General features: G+C 43.3%; 1 protein-coding gene across 6 annotated transcripts in view; it reads right to left on the reverse strand.

Moving 5' to 3' along the window:
- NTNG1 (netrin G1) overlaps positions 1–25,516 on the reverse strand; it is a 253,959-nt gene that overhangs the window by 73,004 nt on the left and 155,439 nt on the right. For 5 of the 6 annotated variants that reach the window (XM_075833363.1, XM_075833362.1, XM_075833358.1 and 2 more), the window contains exons 5-6: positions 23,500–23,520; positions 20,718–20,756 (exon numbers count right to left, since the gene is read on the reverse strand). In XM_075833363.1, coding sequence (XP_075689478.1) covers positions 20,718–20,756; positions 23,500–23,520 — 60 coding nt within the window. The remainder of the gene's footprint in view (positions 1–20,717; positions 20,757–23,499; positions 23,521–25,516) is intronic. The other variant, XM_075833361.1, reaches the window with a different exon arrangement.

Raw genomic sequence — 25,516 nt, forward strand, 5'->3', positions numbered from 1 at the left:
TATCTATCTATCTATCTATCTATCTATCTATCTATCTATCTATCTATCTATCTATCTCATATCTATCTATCTATCTATCTATCTCATATCTATCTATCTCATATCTATCTATCTATCTATCTATCTATCTATCTATCTATCTATCTATCTATCTATCTATCTATCTATCTATCTATCTATCTATCTATCTATCTATCTATCTATCTCATATCTATCTATCTATCTCATTTCTATCTATCTATCTATCTATCTATCTCATATCTATCTATCTATCTATCTATCTATCTCATATCTATCTCATATCTATCTATCTATCTATCTCATTTCTATCTATCTATCTATCTATCTATCTATCTATCTATCTATCTATCTATCTATCTATCTATCTATCTATCTATCTATCTCATATCTATCTATCTATCTCATATCTATCTATCTATCTATCTATCTATCTATCTATCTATCTATCTATCTATCTATCTATCTATCTATCTATCTATCTATCTATCTATCTATCTCATATCTATCTCATATCTATCTATCTATCTATCTATCTATCTATCTATCTATCTATCTATCTATCTATCTATCTATCTATCTATCTATCTATCTATCTATCTATCTATCTCATATCTATCTCATATCTATCTATCTATCTATCTATCTATCTATCTATCTATCTATCTATCTATCTATCTATCTATCTATCTATCTATCTATCTCATATCTATCTATCTCATATCTATCTATCTATCTCATATCTATCTATCTATCTCATATCTATCTATCTATCTATCTCATATCTACACTGGCGTAGCTATAGGGGTCGCAATTGCGACCGGGCCCCGAAGCCAGGGGGGCCCACAGCCCCCCGCACCACATCAATAAAAAGTTACTATAGTAACTCGGGCCGCGGGCCCCTGTTACTATGGTAATAGACTGTACGTACCTTCCTGGTTCCGGATCGCAGCGGAGGTCCTGACGTCACAGCGCTATGTACCGCGCACAACATCGAGAGGACAGAACTTCCGCCACGGCTGAAGAGGAAGGTAAGATTAGTTGCCCTGACTGGCGGGGTCCGACTCCCGGGACCCGCCAATCAGCTGTTTTGAAGGGGCCGCAGCACTCGTACGAGAGCTGCTCCCCTTCATTCCGGTTACAATGTGAATCAGTGTCGGCGATTCACAGTGTGAGCGAGTAGTGAAATGAAGGGGAAACAGCTGTCATACGAGTGCTGCGGCCCCTTCAAAACAGCTGATTGGCGGGTCCCGGGAGTCGGACCCCGCCAGTCAGAGCAACTAATCTTACCTTCCTCTTCAGCCGCGGCGGAAGTTCTGTCCTCTCGATGTTGTGCGCGGCGCATAGCACTGTGACGTCAGGACCTCCGCTGCGATCCGGAACTAGGAAAGTCCCAGAAGTCGGACCCAGACACATCAGCTATTCATGGCCTATCCTGAGGAAAGGCCATCAATGTTTAGGGACTGGACAACCCCTTTAAGCCTACGATGTAGCAGGCTTAGAGGGCCCATGAGATTGTGGGATCCTGTTTGCTGGGCCCTGTATCTAAGACAATCACATGGTAGGCTTAGATACACTGTCGGTTTAGATACAGGGCCCCAGCACACAGTAATCTTATACTGTATAAGATTACTGTGTGCTGGACCCTGTATCTAAGCCTACGTTGTGGTAGGCTTAGATACAGGGTCCCACAGACAGTATCACACATGGGCCCTGTATCTAAGCCTAACACATGTGTTACTAATCATTTTTTGTGTGTTTTCTTACAGGTTCGGTCGTTGGACTACGGCGGATTCCAGGACTACTTCGATGACAGCTTTTTTTTTATTATCAATAAAATGGTTAATGAGGGTTGTGTTTTTTTTTTTTTATTTCAATAAAATATTTTTTCTATGTCTTTGTGTTTTTTTTTAAACTATATTACCACCGCCTTAGTAATGGCCGCCGGCTGATTGACAATATCCATTGCTAAGGCGGGGCTTAGTGTTAGCCGATGCAGAGGCTAACACTAACCCCCTTTATTACCCCGGTACCCACCGCCCCCAGAGGTGCTGGGAAGAGCCGGGTACGATCCAGTACCTGACCATCTGTAGTGATGGTCGGTCACTGGGGTGGCCGCAGGCTGGTATTATCAGGAGGGGAAAGGCCAAAAACCGTGGCCCTTCCCACCCTGGTAATGCTAGGCTGCTGCTGCTTTATTGTATCTGGCTGGTTATGAAAAATAAGGGGGACCCCACGTCATTTAAAAAAAATAAAATAAAATAATTGGAAAGAACGATGTGGGGTTCCCCCCAATTTTCATAACCAGCCAGATGCAACACAGCAGCAGCAGGCAGCATTACAAGGGTGGGAAGGGCCACTGTTTTTGGCCTTTCCCAGTCTAATACTACCAGCCTGCGGCTACCCCGTTGCCTGCCCGTCACTACAGATGGTCGGGTACTGGTTCGTACCCGGCTCTTCCCAGTGCTCCTGGTGGCGGTGGGTACCGGGGTAATAATGGGGGTTAGTGTAGCCTCTGCACCGGCTAACATTAAGCCTCGCCTTAGTAATGGAGGTTGTCAATCAGCCAGCGGCCATTACTAAGGCGGTGATAATAAAGTTTAAAAAGATACAAGCACATAGAAAAAACATTTCATTGAAATAAAAAAACACAACCCTCATTAACCATTTTATTGAGAATAAAAAAAACCCCGTCATTGAAGTCCTCGAATCCGAAGTCCAACAACCGAACCTGTAAAAAAACACAAACACACAAAAATAATCAGTAACACATAAAGAAGCAAAATTATTATTCTTACCTATCCTGGGTCCAGCGCTGGAGCCGCAATGTCAGCGAGCTGGGCCCTGTATCTAATCCGATCATGTGTGATACTGTCTGCTGGGCCCTATATCTAATCCAATCATGTGTGATACAGGCTGCTGAGCTGTGTATCTAATCCAATCATGTGTGATACTGTCTGCTGGACCCTGTATCTAATCCTATCATGTGTGATACTGTCTGCTGGGCCCTATATCTAATCCGATCATGTGTGATACTGTCTGCTGAGCCACTGTATCTAATCCTATCATGTGTGATACTGCCTTCTGAGCCACTGTATCTAATCCTATCATGTGTGATACTGTCTGCTGGGCCCTATATCTAATCCGATCATGTGTGATACTGTCTGCTGAGCCACTGTATCTAATCCTATCATGTGTGATACTGCTTTCTGAGCCACTGTATCTAATCCTATCATGTGTGGTACTGTCTGCTGAGCCACTGTATCTAATCCTATCATGTGTGATACTGTCTGCTGGGCCATTGTATCTAATCCTATCATGTGTGATACTGTCTGCTCAGCCACTGTATCTAATCCTATCATGTGTGATACTGCTTTCTGAGCCACTGTATCTAATCCTATCATGTGTGGTACTGTCTGCTGAGCCACTGTATCTAATCCTATCATGTGTGATACTGTCTGCTGAGCCAATGTATCTAATCCTATCCATAGTTTATAGGGTCGTAGTGCTATAGATATGCTATGCTGTCTCATATACACACTTTTTTGGGGGCGGACACATATGTATTGGGGCTATTTCCCTGACATTTTAAGCCCTGAGGGTTATGTTCAGGAGAAAACAGCACCGTAATTTCAGCCGTAAAGGCATGTGCAGGCGTCTTTCGCTGCGTCCATTACGGACGTAATTGGAGCTGTTTTTCTATGGAGTCCATGGAAAACGGCTCCATTTACGTCTGAAGAAGTGACAGGCACTTCTTTGACGCGGGCGTCTTTTTTACGCGCCGCCTTTTGACAGTGGCGCGTAAAAAAAAATGACCGTCGGCACAGAACATCGTAAGACCCATTCAAATGAATGGGCAGATGTTTGCCAACGCTTTTGAGCCGCATTTTCGGACGTAATTCAATGCTAAAACGCCCGAATTACGTCCGTAAATAGGGTGTGTGAACCCAGCCTTAGTGACGCCCCCGGCTGCTAGTGCTGCATTGTTGGGTCACTTAGGAGACCCAGCGATTCAGCTGAAAGCTGCGGACTGTCGGCCATGAGAGGTTTGCGGGGGGGGGGCCCAGTAAGAATTTTTGCATCGGGGCCCATGAGCCTCTAGCTACGCCCCTGGGGACGAGCGAACGTTACTCCAATCGCTCGTCCCCATACATTATTATCATATCGGCAGCTCGTCTCCTTGTTTACACAGGAAGATGCGCTGCCGACAACGATATTTCAGTTTTTTAAAACTATACGATCAGCAGATGATTGAGCATTTGCTCGTTCATCTGCTGATTGCTGCCCTGTTTACACAGGGCAATGATCGGCAACGAGCGTTATCTGAACACTTGTCTGTCCGATAATTGCCCAGTGTGAAAGGGAGTGCAAATTGGGCAATTGCCCTGGAGCCCCCACTAACTGGCGGCTTGAGAGGGCTCCCATTATTGCTCATACAAAAATCGGTTTACTAACAATATAATGCTCAATATTGTGCATTTAATGTATTTTGCTTACATTACTAGACGTGGCCCCCTGACAGCCCTGAAATTTTACCGTTGACTAGGCCACTTTCTGTTAAAAAGGGGGTGCTACTCACATCAGCACCACTTTGGCCCTCATTCGTTTTCTACATAGTCCGGTAATATCCTATACCACTGTGTATGACATGAGAAATAATATATAAAGATATATCTTGACATAAACAGGACTTATTTGGAGAAAGGCCCCAACCGAAAGAAGGAGTATTTTCCTTTATATTTTATTTATCTGCACTGTCATTTTACTGTACCGGAAACATGACCAAGCGGTGAGACCCTGTCATCATTAATCATCTAAGTGAAAAAGGAAAACGTTTACGTATAGCAGGTACCGTTCAGCCATAACACTAAACCACTGACAGGTTAACCCCTTAATGACCAGCCTATTTTAAACCTTAATGACCAAGCCATTTTTTAAGTTTTTCCATCGTCGCATTCCAAGAGCTATAACCTTTTTATTTTTGCGTCGACATAGCTGTATAAGGTCTTGTTTTTTGCGGGACAAGTTGTATTTTTTAATAGCACCATTTTGGGGGACATATTATTTATTGATTAACTTTTATTAACTTTTATTTGGGGGGAAATAGAAAAAAACCTGAAATTTCGCCACACTTTTTCACGTTTTAAATCTACGCCGTTTACCGTGTGATATAAATAACACAATAACTTTATTCAGCGGGTTGTTATGATTGCAACGATACCAAATTTGTATAGTTTTTTTATGTTTTACTACTTTTACACAGTAAAAACGCTTTTTTTTTTTTCAAAATTATTTGTTTTTGTGTCTCAATATTTGAAGAGCTGTAACGTTTTTATTTTTTCGCCGATGCGGTTGTATGAGGGCTTTTTTTTTTGCGGGAAGACTTGTAGTTTTTATTGGTACCCTTTTGGAGTAGATGCGACTTTTTGATCAGTTTTTATCAAATTTTTTTAAAGTCAGTATTCACAGAAAACAGCAATTTTTCCATAGTTTTTTATAACATTTTTTACGGCGTTCACCGTGCGGGTTAAATAATGTAATAGATTTATAGTCGGGGTTGTTACGGACGCGGCGATACCAAATATGTGTAACTTTTTAACTTTATTTTGTTTTTTTAATAGTAAAGCATTTTGTAAGGGCAAAAGCTGGGTTTTTCATTTTTTTTCAATTTTTTTTTTAAATTAACTTTATTAAACTTTTTTTCACTTTTTTACTAGTCCCACTAGGGGACTACAATATGCGATTCTGCGATCGCATTTATAATACTCTGCAATACTTTTGTATTGCAGTGTATTACTGCCTGTCCGTTTAAAATGGACAGGCATCTGCTAGGTCATGCCAGAGGCATGATCTAGCAGGCATTCGCTCCAGGCAGACCTGGGGGCCTTTATTAGGCCCCCGGCTGCCGTTACAGACACTCGGCGATCGTATCGCCGGGTGTCGGTGGGAGAGAGAGGGAGCTCCCTCCCTCTCTCCAAAACCACTCAGATGCGGTGCACGCTATTGTGCACCGCATTTGAGGGGTTAAACGGGTGAGATACTAATATCGATCTCACCCGGCAGAGCAGGGACGCTCCCAGCCCTCAGCTGCCTCTGGCAGCTGAGAGCAGGGAGATTTGACAGCTCTTTACTTATTCTGATGCCGCGACGTAAAAAGTCTATGGCATCGGAATAAGGCCCGTTAGTGACCGACGTAGAAACACGATGGGCCGGTCACTAACGGGTTAAACCACAATCAGTTCTTGAAGTTGATGTGTTGGAAGAGGGAAAATAGGTAAGCTTAAGGAACCGAGCGACTTTGACAAGGGCCAAATTATGAAGGCTGGACGACTGGATCAGAGCATCTCAGCAACAGGGTCATGAGAGCCCAAGGCTCATTGATGTGCATGGGGAGAGAAGGCTAGCCTGACTTGTCCGATCCCACAGAAGAGCTACTGTAGCACAAATTGCTGAACAAATTAATGCTGGCTAGGATAGAAAGGTGTCCACACACACAGTGCATCGCAGCTTGCATAGCCCCAGTCCAGTCAGAGTGCCCATGCTGACCCCTGTCCACCACTGAAAGCGCCTACAATGGATGCATGTGAGCATCAGAATTGGACCATGGAGCAATGGAAGGTGGTGACCCATTTTCTTTTACATAATGTGGACGGCTGGATGCATGTGCATCGCTTACCTGGGGAGGAGATGGGAACAAGGCAAGCCAGATGAGGCAGTGTGATGCTCTAGGCAATGTTCTGCTGGGAAATCTTGATTCCTGGTATTCGTGTGGATGTTATTTTGACACGTACCACCTAACTAAATATTGTTGCAGACCAAGTACACCCCTTCATAGCAATGGTACTGTTACACTGCAAAAATTGTTCTAGAATGTCTTGAGGAACATGACAAAGAGTTCAAGGTGTTGATGACCTCGGATTTATGCACCTGTGGGATGTGCTGGAAAAAACAAGTCCGATCCATGGAGGTCCCAATTCACAATTTACAGGGCTTAAAGGATCTGCTGCTATTGTCTTTGTGCCAGACACCACAGGACACCTTAAGGCTATGTTCACACAGGGCGGATATGCTGCGTTAAACACACAGCTTATCCACACTGTGCACCGCAGGGAATTCCGGTTGAAAAACCGCACCACATTGTGAGATTACCAGGTGCAGTTTTTTGGCCAGATTGTCCACTGCGGAAATTCTGAACTGAAAAAAAATAATTGGATACTTACCATGGTGACGCATTCCTCAGACATTGTGATGTTCTGCAGCCTTGGGATGACGTCTCATCCCATGTGACCACTGCAGCCTGGATTGAATTCTAGGTAAGTATAAGATTATTTTTTTTCTGAGTTGCGCTTTTTGCAGCGGAATCGCTGCTTTTCCGCCGCAAAATCAATGGGGAGAACCCGCAACAAATAAGCAGATTTTACGCAAATACAATTGACATGCTGCGGATTAAAAAAACACACCGGAGGTCAATTCGCAGGTTTTTCTGCTCTGCATTTATACAGTGTGTGGATGAGATTTGTTCAAATCTCATCCACTCTGATGCTACTGTGTTATGCTGCGGATTTTCCGCAACTAAATCTGTTGAAGAAAATCCGCAATATTTATGCTACGTGTGAACTCACCCTTAGGGTATGTGCACACACAAACTCAAAAACGTCTGAAAATACGGAGCTGTTTTCAAGGGAAAATAGCTCCTGATTTTCAGACATTTTTTAAGCCACTTGCGATTTTCGCTGCATTTTTTACGGCCGCTTTTGGAGCTGTTTTTCTATGGAGTCAATGAAAAACGGCTCAAAAAACGTCTCAGGAAGTGACATGCACTTCTTTTTTGCGACCGCTTTTTTACGCGGCCGTTTTGCAAAACGGCCGCGTAAAAAAATGGCCCGTGGGAGCAGAACTCCTTTTTCCCATTGAAAACAATAGGCAGATGTTTGGAGGCGTTCTGCTTCCGATTTTTCGTCTGTTTTTCGGCCCGAAAACCGTCTAAAAATAAGTATGTGAACATACTCTAAGGCTGGATTCACACGAGCATGTTCGGTCCGTAAAGGACGTAACGTAACGAAAGGACGGAACGAAAGGACTCCTAGCATCGTACATAACTATGATGCTAGGAGCCCAGCTCCCTGCAGTGTGTTCGGTCCGGGACTTCCGGCCGAAATACGTTCCGTCCATTACGGACCGAACATGCTCATGTGAATCCAGCCTAAGAGGTCTTGTGGAGTCCATGCTTCAAAGTGTCAGAGCTGTTTTGGTGGCACGAGGGACACCTACACAATATTAGACAGGTGTTTTTAATATTTTGGCTGATCGGTGTGCACTGTACATGCAGCTGTGACTAGTAATTGTATCACTGTGTTATTTTGATACACTGTGAAATGTCCTCTCCACAGATTCCTGTTAATTTCCATCTGTATTGATTAGTATCACAGATTGCCCTTAGCAGCTGTCAGTGTGATCTGTGATTTTCGGGATGCAGAAGTGTCTGCAGATGCTCTCCTCCCTACGTCTGTCAGAGTGCAGCCAAAAGACTGAGTTGTATCAACATGTCAGAAAGATGATTTTAAACTGAACAAAATGAATAACAAAAGTTGGAATTAATAATATGTGGCACTTAATATATATATTTTTTTTATAAATGTCATTTTAAACAGAAATAAACATTCAAGATAATAGGGCAATGGGTGGAGAAGTAGCTATATTTACTAAGGAGATGGTAAAACAACAAGTTAGGCCCCATGCACACGACCGTAGATTTCATCCATCCGTAAGTACGGATACGTAGTCATTTATAGTCATCCATAAATCATCAGCACATGCGGAACGGTGTCCGTAAATACAGTCCGTAGTGCATCCGTATTTACGGATCCGCAAAAAGAAGAAGAAAACCACAAATCATATGCAACATCTGCAAACCTGGCATCGTCTAGCAATGCTTCGGACGGCTACGGGTGCACATCTGTAGCCGTCCGTAATTACGGTAGCGCTCATAGACTTCTATGGGGAGTCTGTGCCGTAATTACGGACAAGAATAGGACATGTTCTATATTTTATGGAACATTTTTACGTAACGAACACCCATCCGTAAAAATACGGAAAGGTGTCCGTAGCCCATAGAAATAAATGGGTCCGTAATTACGGATGAAAAATACAGTCGTGTGCCTGTAGCCTTACGGAAATTAAAGAAAAAAAAGGGTCATACAATGTTATCTAATTTTTCTCATAAAAATCAGAGATCCCTGTCTAGATTGCAGAGGATCAGTCAGCTCAAAACTTCTCATATCTGGGGGAATCGCCTAAGTGCAGGTAAGTCAACATTAGATCATTTTTGTTTCAGGATGTGGACATGCAGGGCCACACATCAGGGCAGTACTAGGGGTACTGCTGTCAGGGGCCCGAACCAAATCAAACTACAGAGGGGGCCCACCAGCCTCTCCGCCTCAGATAGCAGAAGTTTCCACGCGGGCGGCGGCGTGCAGCTGCTGAGCCCCCCCTCCCGTCATGGGGGCCCGGCCGATGCCCGCCCCCAGCTCGTAAACTTCTTCTTCTAACCTCCTAGTCCACGTAATAGCACGTAGCTGCGTGAGGAGAGAAGGAGGAGTCAAGACCCAATTCATAACGCGGAAGCGGGTGTTCTCTGAGCCCAGCGCCATTTTCTGGAGCCTGGTCCTGTGTATTGGAGCCGGAGGTCTTCAACATCGCTGGGAACCGGGACAAGGACTGGATTCGGGGCCAGTAGCTCTTCTGACACTGTAAGGGCGGATTTATACGAGTGTGTGTGTTTTGCACGCGCAAAAAACGCGGTGTGTCATCACCATATGATGCGCGGCTGCGTGAGTTTCGCGCAGCCGCCATCATTATGACACTCTGTATGTTTGTAAACAGAAAAGCACGTGGTGCTTTTCTGTTTTCAATCATACTTTTGACTGCTGTTGCACGAATCATGCGCGTCCCACGGAAGTGCTTCCGTGTGGTGCGCATGATTTTCACGCACCCATTGACTGGGTGCATGATGCGCGAGAAATGCAGAAATATAGGACATGTCGTGAGTTTTACGCAGCGGTCACCCGCTGCGTAAAAATCACGGACTGTCTGCACGGCCCCATAGACTAATATAGGTCCGTGCGACGCGCGTGAAAATCAGGCGCGTTGCACGGACGTATTACACGTTCGTGTAAATCCGCCCTAAGTAATGTGTTCGAAAGTGCTGAATAAGGGCTAGTCCACACGTGGCGTAAATACTGCGGATTTACGTTGCGGAAAATCCGCAGCATAATATAGTAGCAAAGGAGTGCTCATCCACACGCTGCATACGTGATATGCAAAATTTCCGCACACAAATTGACCTGCGGTGTGTTTTTCTTAAGCTGCAGCATGCCAATTGTGTTTGCGGAATCGCAGCTATTTTTTTCTAAGACATTAGTCGCAACAAACATTCAAGTGTTGCGACTTTTGCAGCGGAATCACAGCGATTACGCTGCAAAAATCGAAACTTAGAGAAAAAACAAACACCTTATACCTACCGTATATGTCTGACGTTCTGCAGGCCGGCCTTCTGGGATGATATTTCATCCCATGTGACCGCTGCAGCCAGTCAGAGGCTGTAGCAGCGGTTACGTAGGATTAAACGTCAATTCTACAGTTTTCCACAGCAGACATTCCAAGCGAAAAACTGCACCACAATTTGGTGCGGTTTTTCGCCCGGAATTCTTTGCGGCCACTGGGGCGGATACACTGTGTACCTTTACGCAGCGTATCAGCCCCATGTGAACTCAGCTTAAGTGTTACTATTAGGGTATGTTCACACGGCAGAGTCCAATACGCCTGAAATTACGGAGCTGTTTTCAGGTGAAAACAGCTCCTGAATTTCAGACGTAATTGCTCGTACTCGCGTTTTTTGCGGCGTCAATTACGGACTAAATTGGAGCTGTTTTTCAATGGAGTCAATGAAAAACGGCTCCAATTACGTCTCAAGAAGTGACATGCATTTCCATGACGCGGCCGCCTTTTTACGCGCCGTCTTTTGACAGCGGCGTGTAAAAAAAAAGCCTGTGTGCATAGAACATCGTAACCCCATTGATTTCACGGTTTGGAGCCGTATTTTCGGACGTAATTCGAGGCGTAAAACGCCCGAATTGCGTCCGTAAATAGGGCGTGTGAACATACCCTAAGGGTATGTTCACATGTAGCATGAACACTGCGGATTTTACACAATGGATTTCATTGCAGAAAATTTGCAGCGTAATACAGTAGCAGCGGAGTGGATGAGATTTCAGTGACCTACTTTCAATGTGACCGCTGATTACCCGGTCACAATGAACTCTCCATTCATAAGAAATTAAGGGCCTATCCTCAGGATAGGCCATTAATATCTGATTGGTGGGGTCCGATGCAGCCACCCCCGCCGATCAGGTGCTTTGAAGGTACAGAAAAGCTTGTATGCCGCTGCTTCCCCTACATTCCCCTCTTCTACTGTGAATCACCATTATGCTTGTAACAGGGGTTGACAATATTACAGCCTGCAGAATGCTGTAAGACTATGAACCCATGCTACAAGCATAACGATGATTCACAGTAGGAGCAAGGAATAAAGAAGCAGCTGATCCTTCAAAGCAGCTTATCGGTGAGGGTGCCGGCAGTCGGACCCTACCAATCAGGTATTGATGGTCTATCCTGAATGGAGAGTCCAATGTGACCTGGTTACCAGCGGTCACATTGAAAGTAGGTCACTGACTAGTAATCCCTGTCACATAGCTAATGCAGGAACTCTGTCACTTTAGGAGTTCCTGCCAGGGGCGTAGCTAAAGGCACATGGGCCCCGATGCAAGGGTTCTTCTTGGGCCCCCCCAAAACTTCTCATGGCCAGCAGCCAATGGCTTTCAGCTGCATAACTTGGTCTCCTAAGTGACCCAACGATGCAGCACAAGCAGCCAGGGGCGTCGCTAAAGCCTTGAAACACCAGGGGAAATAGCCCCAATACATATAACCCCCCCAAAAAATGTGTGTGCGTGTATGTATATGTGTATATAGGAGACAGCATATCTATAACACTATGACCCCATAGGCATGGATAGGATTACTGTAGGTACAGTGGCTCAGCAGACAGTATCATACATGATAGGATTAGCTATAAGGCCCAGCAGACAGTACCAAACATGATAGGATTAGATACAGTGGCTCAGCAGACAGTATCACACATGATAGGATTAGATACAGTGGCTCAGCAGACAGTATCACACATGACAGGATTAGATATAGGGCCCAGCTCACTGACATTGCGGCTCCAGCGCTGGACCCAGGAAAGGTAAGAATAATAGTTGTTTTGCGTGTGTTTTTTTTGTTTTTGTGTGTTTGTGTTTTTTTACAGGTTCGTTTGTTGGGCTACTTCGGATTCTCAGACTACTTCGATAACAGCGCTTTTTTTATTCTCAATAAAATGGATTACGAGGGTTGTGTGTGGGTTTTATTTCAATAAAATATTTTTTCTATGTCTTTATATTTTTCTAAACTTTATTAATACTGCCTTATTAAAAGCTGCTGACTGATTGACAATGCCCATTACTAAGGCAGGGCTTAATGTTAGACTTGAAGAGGCTAACACTAACCTCCATTATTACCCTGGTACCCACCGCCACCAGGTAATGCTAGGATGCTGCTGTGTTGTATCTGGCTGGTTATAAAAATGGGGGGGGGGGGGGCCCACATCATTCTTTCCAATTATTTATTTATATTCTTTAAAAAATGACGTGGGGTCCCTCCATTTTTAATAACCAACCAGATATAACATAGCAGCAGCAGGCTAGCATTACCAGGGTGGAAAGGGCCACTGTGTTTGGCCTTTCCCAGTCTAATAATACCAGCCTGCGGCCGCCCCAGTGCCCGACCGTCGCTAAAGATGGTCGGATAATGGATCGTACTCGGCTCTTCCCGGCACCCCTGGTGGCGGTGGGTACAGGGGTAATAATAGGGGTTAGTGTTAGCCTCTGCAGGCTAACACCAAGCTCACCTTAGTATCTGTCAATCAGCCAGCAGCTATTAATAAGGCGGTAGTAATAAAGTTTAAAAAAATATACAAAGACATAGAAAAAAAAGGGGTTTATTGAAATAAAAAACCCCCACACAGTAACCATTTTATTGATAATAAAAAAAGCCGTCATCAAAGTAGTCCTAAATTCCAATGTAGTCCAACGACCGAACCTTTAAAAAAAACACAAACACACAAAAAAAAAAACATTAGTATGGGTCTGTTCACATCACTGCTGCCTTTCCGTCAGAGGTTTTCGTTGGGTAACCCCTCAACGGAGAGGCAAACTGAAACCTCAGCTTCCGTTTCCCTCACCATTGATCTCCATGGTGACGGAAAAGTGGCTAAAGGTTTCTGTTTGTCACCGTTGTGATAGGGTTCCGTTGTTTTGACGGAATCAATAGAGCAGTCGACACAACGGTGACAAACAGAAAACTTTTGCAACATTTCCGTCACCATGGAGATCAATGGTGAGGGAAATGGAAGCTGAAGTTTCAGTTTGCCGTTCCGTTGAGGGGTTAGCCGACAGAAACCTCCGACGGAAACCCTTAACCGAAGGGCAACGGTGATGTGAACACAGCCCAACACATATGGTAGGCTTAGATATAGGGCCCATGTGCATGTGTGATACTGTTTGTTGGACCCTGTATCTAAGCCTAAGGTAGGCTTAGATACAGGGTCCAGCAGCCTGTAATCTTATACAGTATAAGATTACTATCTGCTGGGGCCCTGTATCTAAGCCTACCACATGGTAGGCTTAAAAAAGGTTGTCCAGTCCCTAAACATTGATGGCCTATCCTCAGGATAGGCCATCAATAGCTGATGGGTCTGGGTCCAACTCCCGGGACCCCTGACAATCGGCTGTTTTGAAGGGGGTGCAGCGCTCGTACAAGCGCTGCTTCCCATTCGTTTTCCTTACTTGCTCACACTGTGAATCGCTGACACGTCTGCATTGGAACCCAGCCTAAGGCCGTGTTCACACGGGCGTATACGCGACATAAAGCACGCAGCGTATCCGCCCTATGGCCTCAGGGAATTCCAGGCGAAAAAGCGCACCAAGTTGTGGCCTTTAAAACTATGCAATCAGCCGATGAACAAGTGTTTACACAGGGCAATTATCGGGGAAATTCTGTGAACGCCCAGGAGCCTGATAATAGGCCGGTATAAAAGGGACTTAAGTCTCAATGTGGTAAAGAGGGCCTTCTCACCCCTTGGAGCCCCTGTGAAGCTCATCCATTGTCACCCCTATATCAATCTATATCATATGTATGTACGTATGTAACTATCCATTTATCTAAAAAAAATAAATAAATGAAAACAGCACCGTGTCCACAGCAATGAGATGCAACCTCAGGACTCCAACTCTGTGTACTCTGGTTAAATAAAAATAGAAAAATAGGCAGAACTCTTGTAGATGCAGTGAAAACACATATGGCTTGTCCACACATAGAGGAATTGCGGCATATTTTCAGTCCGGAATTGCGGACGGAAAATAAGCAGCAGAATACAGTAGCTGCAAAGTGGGTAAGATTTAACAAGTCTCATCCACACGCTGCATAAAATTTCCGACCAAAAATTGATCTGCGGTGCGTATTTTTCGTATCGCAGCATGTCAATTCCTGCTGTTGAAAGTGGCCAGAATTGCTGCGTTTTCAGGAGATATCACCATCTCTCAACACTGAGAAAAACGCAGCAAAATCCGCACCATTTTCTGCAGTAAAAAAATGCAGGAAATGTTGCAGTTTTTCTGCAGCGGAATTTAAGCTACTTTCTGCGGAATTGCTGCATATATTTTCTGCAGCAATTCCGTTACGTGTGGACAAGCCCTTATTCCTCCATGTACATCTATTATATACAGTATATCTATCTACTTGTATGTCTGTCTATCCATATCTATCTATCTATCTATCTATCTATCTATCTATCTATCTATCTATCTATCTATCTATCTATCTATCTATCTATCTATCTATCTATCTATCTATCTATCTATCTATCTATCTATCTTTTCTATATCTATATTAACCAAAATCACTGACTGAATGGGTATTACAGAAGCCTCAAATTTCCTGATTGAAATGTTGGCATAATGGGGAAAGTCCTTTAAAGGGGTCTTTAGACCAAAGACATTTATAGCATATCCCCATAAATGTGTGAGCGGTTATGTTGCAGTCCAAGGTGGCCGTTTGCTTCTGAATATAGGGGGAAGATGAGTAGAACTGGCAATACATTTGCACTGGCTGTCCCTATTTAAGTCTTATGGAACAGTAAAAAGCAAGCAGTTGCATTCTTCCAAAGGTGCCTACATGTCAGGGATTTACGTATGGCTTATTCTGTGGATATGCCATAAATGTCTTTAGTCAAAATACCTCTTCAAGGAACCCACCACTTTCACTGGTAACTTTTATTTCCCAGTCCATTAAACAGTATTACAAATTTTCAATTAAGGAAAGTGTCAAAAGCTTCCCTGTATGGAAATTAGGCACGTGACCCCGGAGTAGAGCATAAAATCAAGTAAGCATGTTTTCCGTGCATCAGTTTTAGTGTGAATCCACAGAAGAATCGGAGGGTCAGGATTTGGCACAAGCAGCATGTATTGATGTACCCTTCCTGTCGATATCAGTAGTTCAGGCTAGTGGAGGAGGAGTAATGGTGTGGAGAATGTTTGTTTTTTGGCACACCCAGGATTCTCTGATACCTGTGGATGGACGCTTGGACAGTAGGGCTTACCAGTGGCGTAACTACCGCCGTAGCAGCCGTAGCGACTGCTACGGTGCCCGCGGCATGAGGGGGCCCGTGTCGCCCGCCGGCACGGGCCCCCACCATGGCCGGAGGCTCCGCTGGCAGCCGCTATGGCTGCTACAGCGGGACGCCACTGAACACTACGGCAGAGCAGGGAGGTATCTCCCCGCTCTGCCATTAAACAAAAGACATGTATCCCCTATCCATAGGATAGGGGATACATGTGTGATCGCTGGCATTGATAGGGAGAACGGGGGACTGAAAGTCCCCTGAAGTTCTCCATCGCAAACCTCGGACTTCCGGGGTCTGTGTCGGCAGCTCCGTTCATTTTTATTGAGCTGCCGACACAGACGCCGGAAGTCAGAGGTTAGTCATGGAGAACTTCTGGGGAACTTTCGGTCCCCCGTTCTCCCTATCGCTGCCAGCAATCACACATGTATCCCCTATCCTGTGGATAGGGGATGCATGTTATTTGTAGGACACACTATAGGTCGCATTTTTTTTGGGGGGGGGGGGGCTGTATGGCGTTCCCTGCAGGGGGGGGCTGTATGGCGTTCCCTGCAGGGGGGCGCTGTATGGCTTTCCCTGCAGGGGGGGCTGTATGGCATTCCCTGCAGGGGGGGCACTGTATGGCGTTCCCTGCAGGGGGGGGCGCTGTATGGCGTTCCCTGCAGGGGGGGCGCTGTATGGCGTTCCCTGCAGGGGGGCGCTGTATGGCGTTCCCTGCAGGGGGGGCGCTGTATGGCGTTCCCTACAGGGGGGGCGCTGTATGGCATTCCCTACAGGGGGGCGCTGTATGGCGTTCCCTACATTGGGGGCTGTATGGCGTTCCCTACAGGGGGGGCTGTATGACGTTCTCTACAGTGGGGGCTGTATGGCGTTAGCGCCATACAGCGCACTCTGTAGATAACGCCATACAGTCCCCCTGTAGATAACGCCATACAGTCCCCCTGTAGATAACGCCATACAGTCCCCCCTGTAGGGAACGCCATACAGCGCCCCCCATAGATAACGCCATACAGACCCCCCTGTAGATAACGCCACACAGTCCCCCATGTAGATAACTCCACACAGTACCCCCTGTAGATAACGCCACACAGTCCCCCTGTAGATAACGCCACACAGTCCCCCCTGTAGATAACGCCATACAGTCCCCCTCTGTAGATAACGCCATACAGTCCCCCTCTGTAGATAACGTCATACAGTCCCCCTCTGTAGATAACGCCATACAGTCCCCCTGTAGATAACGCCATACAGTCTACAGGGGGGGCTCTATGGCGTTATCTACAGGGGGGACTGTATGGCGTTCTCTACAGGGGGGGCTGTAAAAAAGGCACTATCTACAAGGGGAGGGGGTTGTGTGACACCCAGGGGAGGGGGGGCCCCAGTCAAAAGTTTGCTATGGGGTCCAGTCTTTCCTAGTTACGCCCCTGGGGCTTACCTGACCATTGTGACTGACCAAGCTAATCCCTTCATGGCAGCTGTTTACCCTATGTCAGAAGGACACTTCCGTGGCAACCGTGAGAATCCATCCTGTCCACATCCTTCAGAAGAACTTAATAACCTAGTAGAATCTATGCCACAAAGAATAGCTACCATTCTGAAGGCCAAAGGAGGTCCAACGCGCTACTAGATGGGTGTCTCTAAGAAAGTGGTAACAGTGCATATCTATCTATCTATCTATCTATCTATCTATCTATCTATCTATCTATCTATCTATCTATCTATCTATCTATCTATCTATCTATCTATCTATCTATTATCTTTGTCATATCTATCTATTGCATTGTTGTTTGTTGAGATGAATCTATGAATGTTAGAGATATGATTAAATTACATAATGTCAAAGGAAAATTCATTTGCATTCAACAGTATTTCCTTCCTAGAAATGAAGCAGGGTTTTGTGACCCCCATACAGCACCAAAAATTCTGAGCTCACTTAACCAAACAAAGCTGTAGATGAAGAGAGGACAGGAATTTCATGTAGATAATGGAATCCCTCGGCACTTAGAGGCTTGAAATTCATGAAAGAGCTTCAGGGTTTTACAATTCTCTGCTCCCTCTCCTGGGAATATCTGCTCTGTTCACAACTGGCTGCTTCTTGTACTCTTATTTGCCTTCACTTTATCAGGTAAAATTCTAGTTATGTTTTAAAAAGGGCAAATGATCACTCCCTCCTCTGTCCACTGTCATAGAGACGAAAAATATATAATGTACACAGTAGTGCCCCTGTTGCCTACACAAAGCAAGGACAGTCATCCTGAGGACGTAATACAAATGTGTTCAATTATAAATGGCTGCTTCCACATTGTATAGGCAATAATAGCAGTTCTAGTATGGAGATTTCATCAACGGTGGCGCAATCTCCGCTACCATATCTACATATCAGATTCAGTGACAGCAGAGGTCCCAGCCCAGTGCAACGTAAGCATAGGCTGGGATGTTATGGAGAAGGGATCAATAATGGAAGGCACTATGGGGGCATCTGTGGCGAGCACTCATGTAGGCACCTGAGGCTGAGGTTTTTATGGAGATGTCCGATGCTAAAGTAATATATAACTGTATAGGGAGATAAAAAAAAACTACACGGCGCACAAGGTGCATCGTCCCAAGATTTTTAAATATATAACATCAGGAAAGGGAACAGTGCTCACCTGATGGCGTTGTGCTAGGAGCACAACGTCCTTGATGGTGAATTGAATTATGGAGGTCTGCAGCCTGGGATTCTTCCGGTGACCCGTAGGGTTCCGTTAGGCAAAAATTATGTGAGTTCGAGAGGAAAGAGGGATCCCTCTTTTCTCTCGAACTCACATAAAGCATGCGCGCGTGTGTGTGTGTGTGTGTGTGTGTGTAAAATTTGTTATTAGCCTAAAATCATACAATCAGCATGAAATCATAAGATCGTACCCAGATACTAAAGTAGCCATGAATAAAAGTTGTCACACTTGTCAGACAAAATATATACAGCTGTCCGCAACTGGATCCAAAGACCTCCAGGAAGAGCTAATCCATACAGTTTACATTAACAAACATTTAGGTGGTGGCTTGTTTTCAAATAAAAGGGGGGGGGGGGGTGGCACCAACATGAGCTTTAATGAAGACATTGCTTTATTAATAACATTATACACTATATCCAGCGAGATTTATGTTGCATTGGCTATTTTTACACTTCGAACACTATATCCTTTTTACTTTTAGAATGTATGGTTTGCATGTTTGGTTTGCTAGACCACCCGAGCCTTTTTGGCACTGCTCAGGTACTTCCATCAATAGAAATTTCTAATAGAACACTTCACTGTTGACACAACACTCTGACAGACAGAACCAGTCAAGGAAATCTCTAGGGAAGCACTGACAGGGGTTCAGGAACTCTAATAGCTCGGTGACTCTTGAATTTGGTTGTTGGAAGGAGTCCAAGCTCAATGCTCCCCACCAAAGATATTATCTCCTAACATGACTTGTTAGGAGATAATTTGAGGTGAAATTCCCAGTCTTCCACTCTGATCAAAGACAAAATATCATCATCAGTTTGGGGGTAAATTTAAATCTCCCTAATAAAATATCAAATACCGAATTTCTTGTACTTCAAACAGGAGATATGTGAGCAATGAGCAGCCACGGGAAATAAAATTCCTAAGAGACTTTCAGGAAACTCCAGATACCTATTTACACAGATTATAGACTGTTGTAAGGAAGACGACAATCAGAATGTGAATTCCCTGCAGTTCGCCTTCTCTATCTTCAAATCACTCGCTTAAAGTAGAAACAATGTGGCCAATGACAACATAATAGGAAATGTTTTAAAAAGTAACTTCCTAATATTAAAGAGTTTTGTTTTTTTCTAGATTAGAAAAACATGGCTGCTTCCTTCCAGAAAGAACTCCAGACTAGTCCATGGGTTGTAGCTGGTATTGCGGCTCAGCTCCAGTGAAGTGAATAGATCAGAGCTGCAATACAACACATGACCTGCGCACAGATGTGGCACTGTTTTTGGAATCCTGGACAACCTCTTTAAGGCATTTTACTGTAGTAGACTGTGTCCACTGACAACATTCGGTACAAAAGCAGGCATAAGGAACCTGGTGTTGTACTGATATGTTGAACAGGCTACGAGATGGGGAAATGGATGGAATTATTCATTACAGGCTTACTTTTCTCTAAGTAGTACATGTTATACTTTATAGTTGTTTAATTTGTTAATTGAGGTTTCATGTGATATTAAAACTTTATTTTTTTTTGTTGCATATTTAAACAATCACATGGACGGTAGTAACCATGGATAAGTCTATGGAATAGTTGTTCAAATTGGGGCATCCTACCTTGTTTTTTGTTTGCAACGTCTAGGAAAGAAGCATTCGTCTTTATCCTATCAAAGTTTGGAGGCACTGTGTGCATCAGGGAGAAATTGTGAAACAATATTTAGTATTGTAAACACAAGACGGAGGTATATTGAAGCGGAGCAAGGGAATGTCCGGTGGCAAGGAGGATTGGCAAGAGGAAAAAAAGCCACAGAGCCAAATAGGTTTGAGTATTGAAAACGTTGCATTTTAAGTTTTTTTTTGTTCAAAGTGATAACTTGTATCACATTGACTCATTCTAGAAATCCCAGCCTCATTACAAAAAAAAAACCGAACTAAAATGTGAATATTAACCTCACATTTAAGACAGCTTTTGTTCTCAAGTGTCTACACAACTCTCAACTATTTCCAATACTGTATCAAAGGATGACAGAATACAACAGTCTAGTCTAAGACTATACAAGGAAGGAAAGGAGGAAACACACTCTACAAATGCACCTCAGAATATTCCAAGACCCATTTAATAGTTAAATATGAATTACAAATAGAGAAGATATATAAACTGTATGGAGGTCAAAGTTCTAAAGAAAATACACATAAGGGGTTATATACGAAGACGTATTTAATAAAATGGTTACCTGAAGTGATGGGTTGCTTCCGTTTTTTGTCCTGAACAGCTGCCATAAAAAGACAGGTTTGTCTCGTTTAGTTCATGGTTTAAGGAGTAGAAGCATAGATTTAGCTAATATCGTTCCTTATATTATAGTGCATATAACATTGCCATTATAATATAAGTGATGCTATGAATTCCCCAAACTACCTGGAATCGGACATGCCATTGTTTCTCACTCGGGTGGACATAAGACAAGGAAGGGTTGAGCTTGCAGAGTGGGAAAGGATGCGGGATCATAAATAAAATGTTATGTGTCAGGATTCTCACTTGGAATACACTCTGTATTCAGTGTAGTCATTAGATGTTATCACGTTGTTATTGTGCACTGGAGTAAGCCATTGACAGATTTACTCCAAATGTTGAGACCGTGAGGATAGAAAACTGTCTAAAATTAATTGTCAGGCGGACATGCTGGGTGCGGTTGTCATCAGAATAAGCATTTCGCTCTTTACCAGTGTAAACCGGGTGCTCATCAATCAATACGGCTGGAAATTAAGGACTATAGGAATAATTGTTATGTGTAAGGGTATGTTCACACGCATTGTTTTCAACCCTTTTTTCGGCCCGTAAACGTCCCGAAAAACGGCTGAAAAATTAGAAGCAGAACGCCTCCAAACATCTGCCCATTGATTTCAATAGGAAAAACGGCGTTTCGTTCCGATGGGCCGTATTTTATGCGGCCGTTTTTCAAAACGGCTGCGTAAAAAAACGGCCGTGAATAAGAAGTGCATGTCACTTCTTCAGCCATTTTTGGAGCCTTTTTTCATACACTCTATAGAAAAACAGCTCCAAAAACGGCCGTAAAAAACGCCACGAAAAACGCGAGTATGATTAAAAAAACTTCTGAAAATCAGGAGCTGTTTTCCCTTGAAAACAGCCCCGTATTTTCAGACGTTTTTTATTTTGTGCGTGCACATACCCTTCATGTCATCATGTCAACAACCAAAAAACTTTTCCAGCCGGATCACCATTACTGCTACAATCCTACATTTAAATGATGATTGAATTGACAAACTTTTTGAGGAATAGCAGGGATTTAGTGTTTTGAGTTTTCTCTAATAATTTTTAATAAATTGGTCAAACAGCTATAACTACTAAAAATGAACACTCTATGGTAATGTATTATACTAAAAATAGGTTTTGTCTTAAAGGGTTATTCTGATGACAGACTTTTATGACATACAGTATTATTTAGGCATACCATAAAAGTTTTATCTATGGGGGGTCCAGCAGCTTAAATTGCACCAATCTCAGGAGCAAAGAAATCCCGGTACCTGTTTTCAATGATGTACCAATAATATCTCAGTGATATCATTGAAATATAAATTATATGTGCTATAAACTAAGCTTAAAGGGGTTTTAACTTTTAGGCAACTCTTGTTTAACTTGCATAGTACGTATAGTGCTCACTATTTGCAATATTTGTGTGTTGAAGATCAATAGCTGAGAAGAATAAGACCAGGCACTCCTGGCTGGCAGAACACCGTGAGATACTAACCCTCACCTATAAGGTGATGGGGCAAAACCCTATGAAGCATTTGAGTAGAACTTAATTAGGGAGACTGAAGAAGTAAAAGGGTTTTATACTTTATATTACAAAGGACTCAATGAAAATGACGCACTGTAGTTCTCTAAACATGTACTACGTTAAAAGGGAGACCAGGTGTTGATCTCATTGACAGCTGCTGTAATAGGGGAATATTTAATTTTGATATCTTTATAGGTGGCTTCTATGTACGGTATGAGACATGTGAGATTTACCCTTAGAGCTCTTTGGAAAGTTAACATATTCCATTCACAGAGCTGCTTGTACAGACAATGTACAATCCTACCCTACTGCGGTGATCCCCAACATCCGCAAATAAGGACAGATTTTTAGGATAATGCTTTTTAACAATTAAGAGTGCCGTATGTGCTAAGTTAATGAAAATCGATGTATACAGCCATTTTAATGAAAATATCATGTAGTATGTTGATGTTAAGGAAATGTATTAAGTAATAGTATAGTGAGGTATGTTAAATAGGGAGGATCTAGTGGGCAGAATCTCCGGGTCACCCATTCTCTATTATCTATATGAACAAACACATGAAGAGCCTGGATCAGATGGCATGGAGAAAATGAAAAGCAACCACATCATGCAAAATATGCAGCACAGAACCAAACATCCACCAAAACACTACCTAAAGGTTCAATGGGGCGTCCCCGACTTATAAGTGTAGAAACACACACGACTTCTATACAACATATATATATATATATAATATATATATATATATATATATATATATATATATATATAATATATATATATATTTATAAGCACTGAAAGTCAGTAAAAATAGATTGTCTGAACTTGTCTGGAGGACAAAGCTCATATACATTGTAAGTAATATCACTTTTAGCAATCAGTGATATCTGTGCGTTCCCTCTTTCTATCTATCTATCTATCCCCATTGATTTAATCATCTGTCTGTCTCAGTGTCTGTATGTGTGTCTACCCGCTCTCTGCTCAGTAAGGAATACATCAGGCAAATAAAGCCCGGTACAGACAGGCCGAGCTGGTTCCTGTCAGACCTGTCATAAAACGTATCCACTCTTCGCTCTGATTAAATTTTACATGTAAATGCAGCAAATATTATCCTGTCTTTCCTACAAACTTGTTCTTTCACTGCTGCTCTGTGTGGCTCTGATGGATGTTTGGAGAGGACTAAAATCATTGTACGTCAAACACTCAGATTGTACTCACTGCTGGGCATGTTGGATACACCTGTGAGAAAAAAACAAGAAAAGGCATGTTATGCACCGCTATACAATCACTAAAAATAAACTTTATCTTAGGCTCAAAAACACATTATAAAGGTATACGCGTGACACTTCTCTTTTATATTTTCGAAATAAAAAGAAACACTGGTGGCAAAACTTGTAACTGTGCTATGCCCAGAGCAGTGCCTGAGGGGGCGGTGCATGACACAAGGACTCAGACAACACCAGAGAGAGAATCCCTGTGACATGTACCACCTCCTAGGCATAACACAGTGTATCAATTTTGCCAGGAGTAATAAACATATTATAGACATTTAAACTGAAGAGCCGATTAAAACCATTTATGAGGGAACTGCATTATCACCACAATTTTATATAAAATCAGAAGCACGTGGAGGTACATTAGCAGGATATGCGCGCCACATAACTGATCTGTACTATGGCCATGTGCATGAGGCCTAAGAGAAGCAATATGGGTTAAAGCCCTCAGGAAGTACTGATAATGCAAACTAAAGGATAGAAAGACACACCTGTCTGGTTTATGCTTAATAATGGATATATTTTAAATTGCAGAAAATGTAAATGTCACCTCAAGAATGGGTCTTGCCATGGTGTGGCGGGGGGGGGGGGGGACGACATTTAAAAGACTAAGTCTTCGTTTACATCTCTGTCAGGGCTCCATTCATGGGTTCCATCTGAGCTTTCCATCAGGGGAACCGATGATCGGAAACTTGACTGAAACAAAAGGAAACCATAGGTCTCAGTTTGCATCACCATTGATTTTAATGGTAACAGATCAAGTGCAAATGGTTTCCGTTTGTCACCGTTGTTTAAGGGTTCCATTGTTTTGACGGAATGAATAGCGCAGTCGACTACGGCATTGATTCGGTAAAAACGACGGAACCCTTAAACAACGGTGACAAACGGAAACCATTTGCACCGGATCCGCCACCATTAAAATCAATGGTGATGCAAACGCAAATGGTGGTGCAAAGGTGATGCAAATTTTGTTTCAGTCAAGGTTCCGTTCATGGGTTCCCCTGACGGAAAGCTCAGATGGAACCCATGAACGGAGCCCTGACAGAGATGTGAACGAAGCCTAAGGTAAACTCTAATAACTAATTTCCACATTTTTGTGTCAGCATTTGTCTTAAAAAGTCATTGTCGTTTCAAAAATCAATAGTCCAATCAAATATAACTTTGTAATGTATCTTATTAGAGAAAATGTCTTATTTCTTTATTATGAGCTACTTCTCCTCCTCCTTCCTGCCTACTGCACTGATGATTCACTTCCAATTCACTGCTGTAATCCATATTGAGAGATGATTGATTATCAGCTCACTCAGGGATAAGGTTACATGTTGCCAATAGAAGTCTATGGAAAGGGGAGGGACCTGCTGAAGGGACACAGAGGCAGAGAGACACAAAGAGATGCAGCTGTAGCTTCTAGCAAGTGTTTTATCTCATCCCAGTGCTGGATTCTCAGCTACACTGCTCTGCACTGCTGTCCTCCATGTTGCTGCTGTTTTTAATGGTGGGCTACAAAGAGATAGGATCTTCAGAGTTTATACAAAGCTGTAATGCAGCCATGTGCAGTTGTCCTGACATTAAACCCAACTTTCACAATACGAAAATATAAGGCCAGGTTCCAACTTAGCATAAATGCTGTGGAATTTCCCCAATGCAATTCTAGTAGCAGCAAAGTGTATGAGGTTTAGAAAATCTCATGCCCACGCTGCGGAAAAAGCCACAGCAAAAATGTTAATAAATTGGCCTGTGGTGCTGATTTAAAATCCACAGCATGACAATCTATGCTTCATTTTCTATGCTTTTCTGTTGCGAGTTTTCCCCTGTGAATTCAATGGGGCTGTAAAACCCGTATTTTGCGGCCTATACTACCACCTGGGTGTTGTCGCTTTCTTCTGTTCTTCTTCCAGGCCGGTCTCCTGGGATGATGTTTCATCCCATGTGATGGGCTGCAGCGGTTAAATGGGCTATAG

The sequence above is a fragment of the Rhinoderma darwinii genome, chromosome 7, assembly GCF_050947455.1.
Source record: "Rhinoderma darwinii isolate aRhiDar2 chromosome 7, aRhiDar2.hap1, whole genome shotgun sequence".
In the NCBI taxonomy this organism is placed as follows: Eukaryota; Metazoa; Chordata; class Amphibia; order Anura; family Rhinodermatidae; genus Rhinoderma; species Rhinoderma darwinii.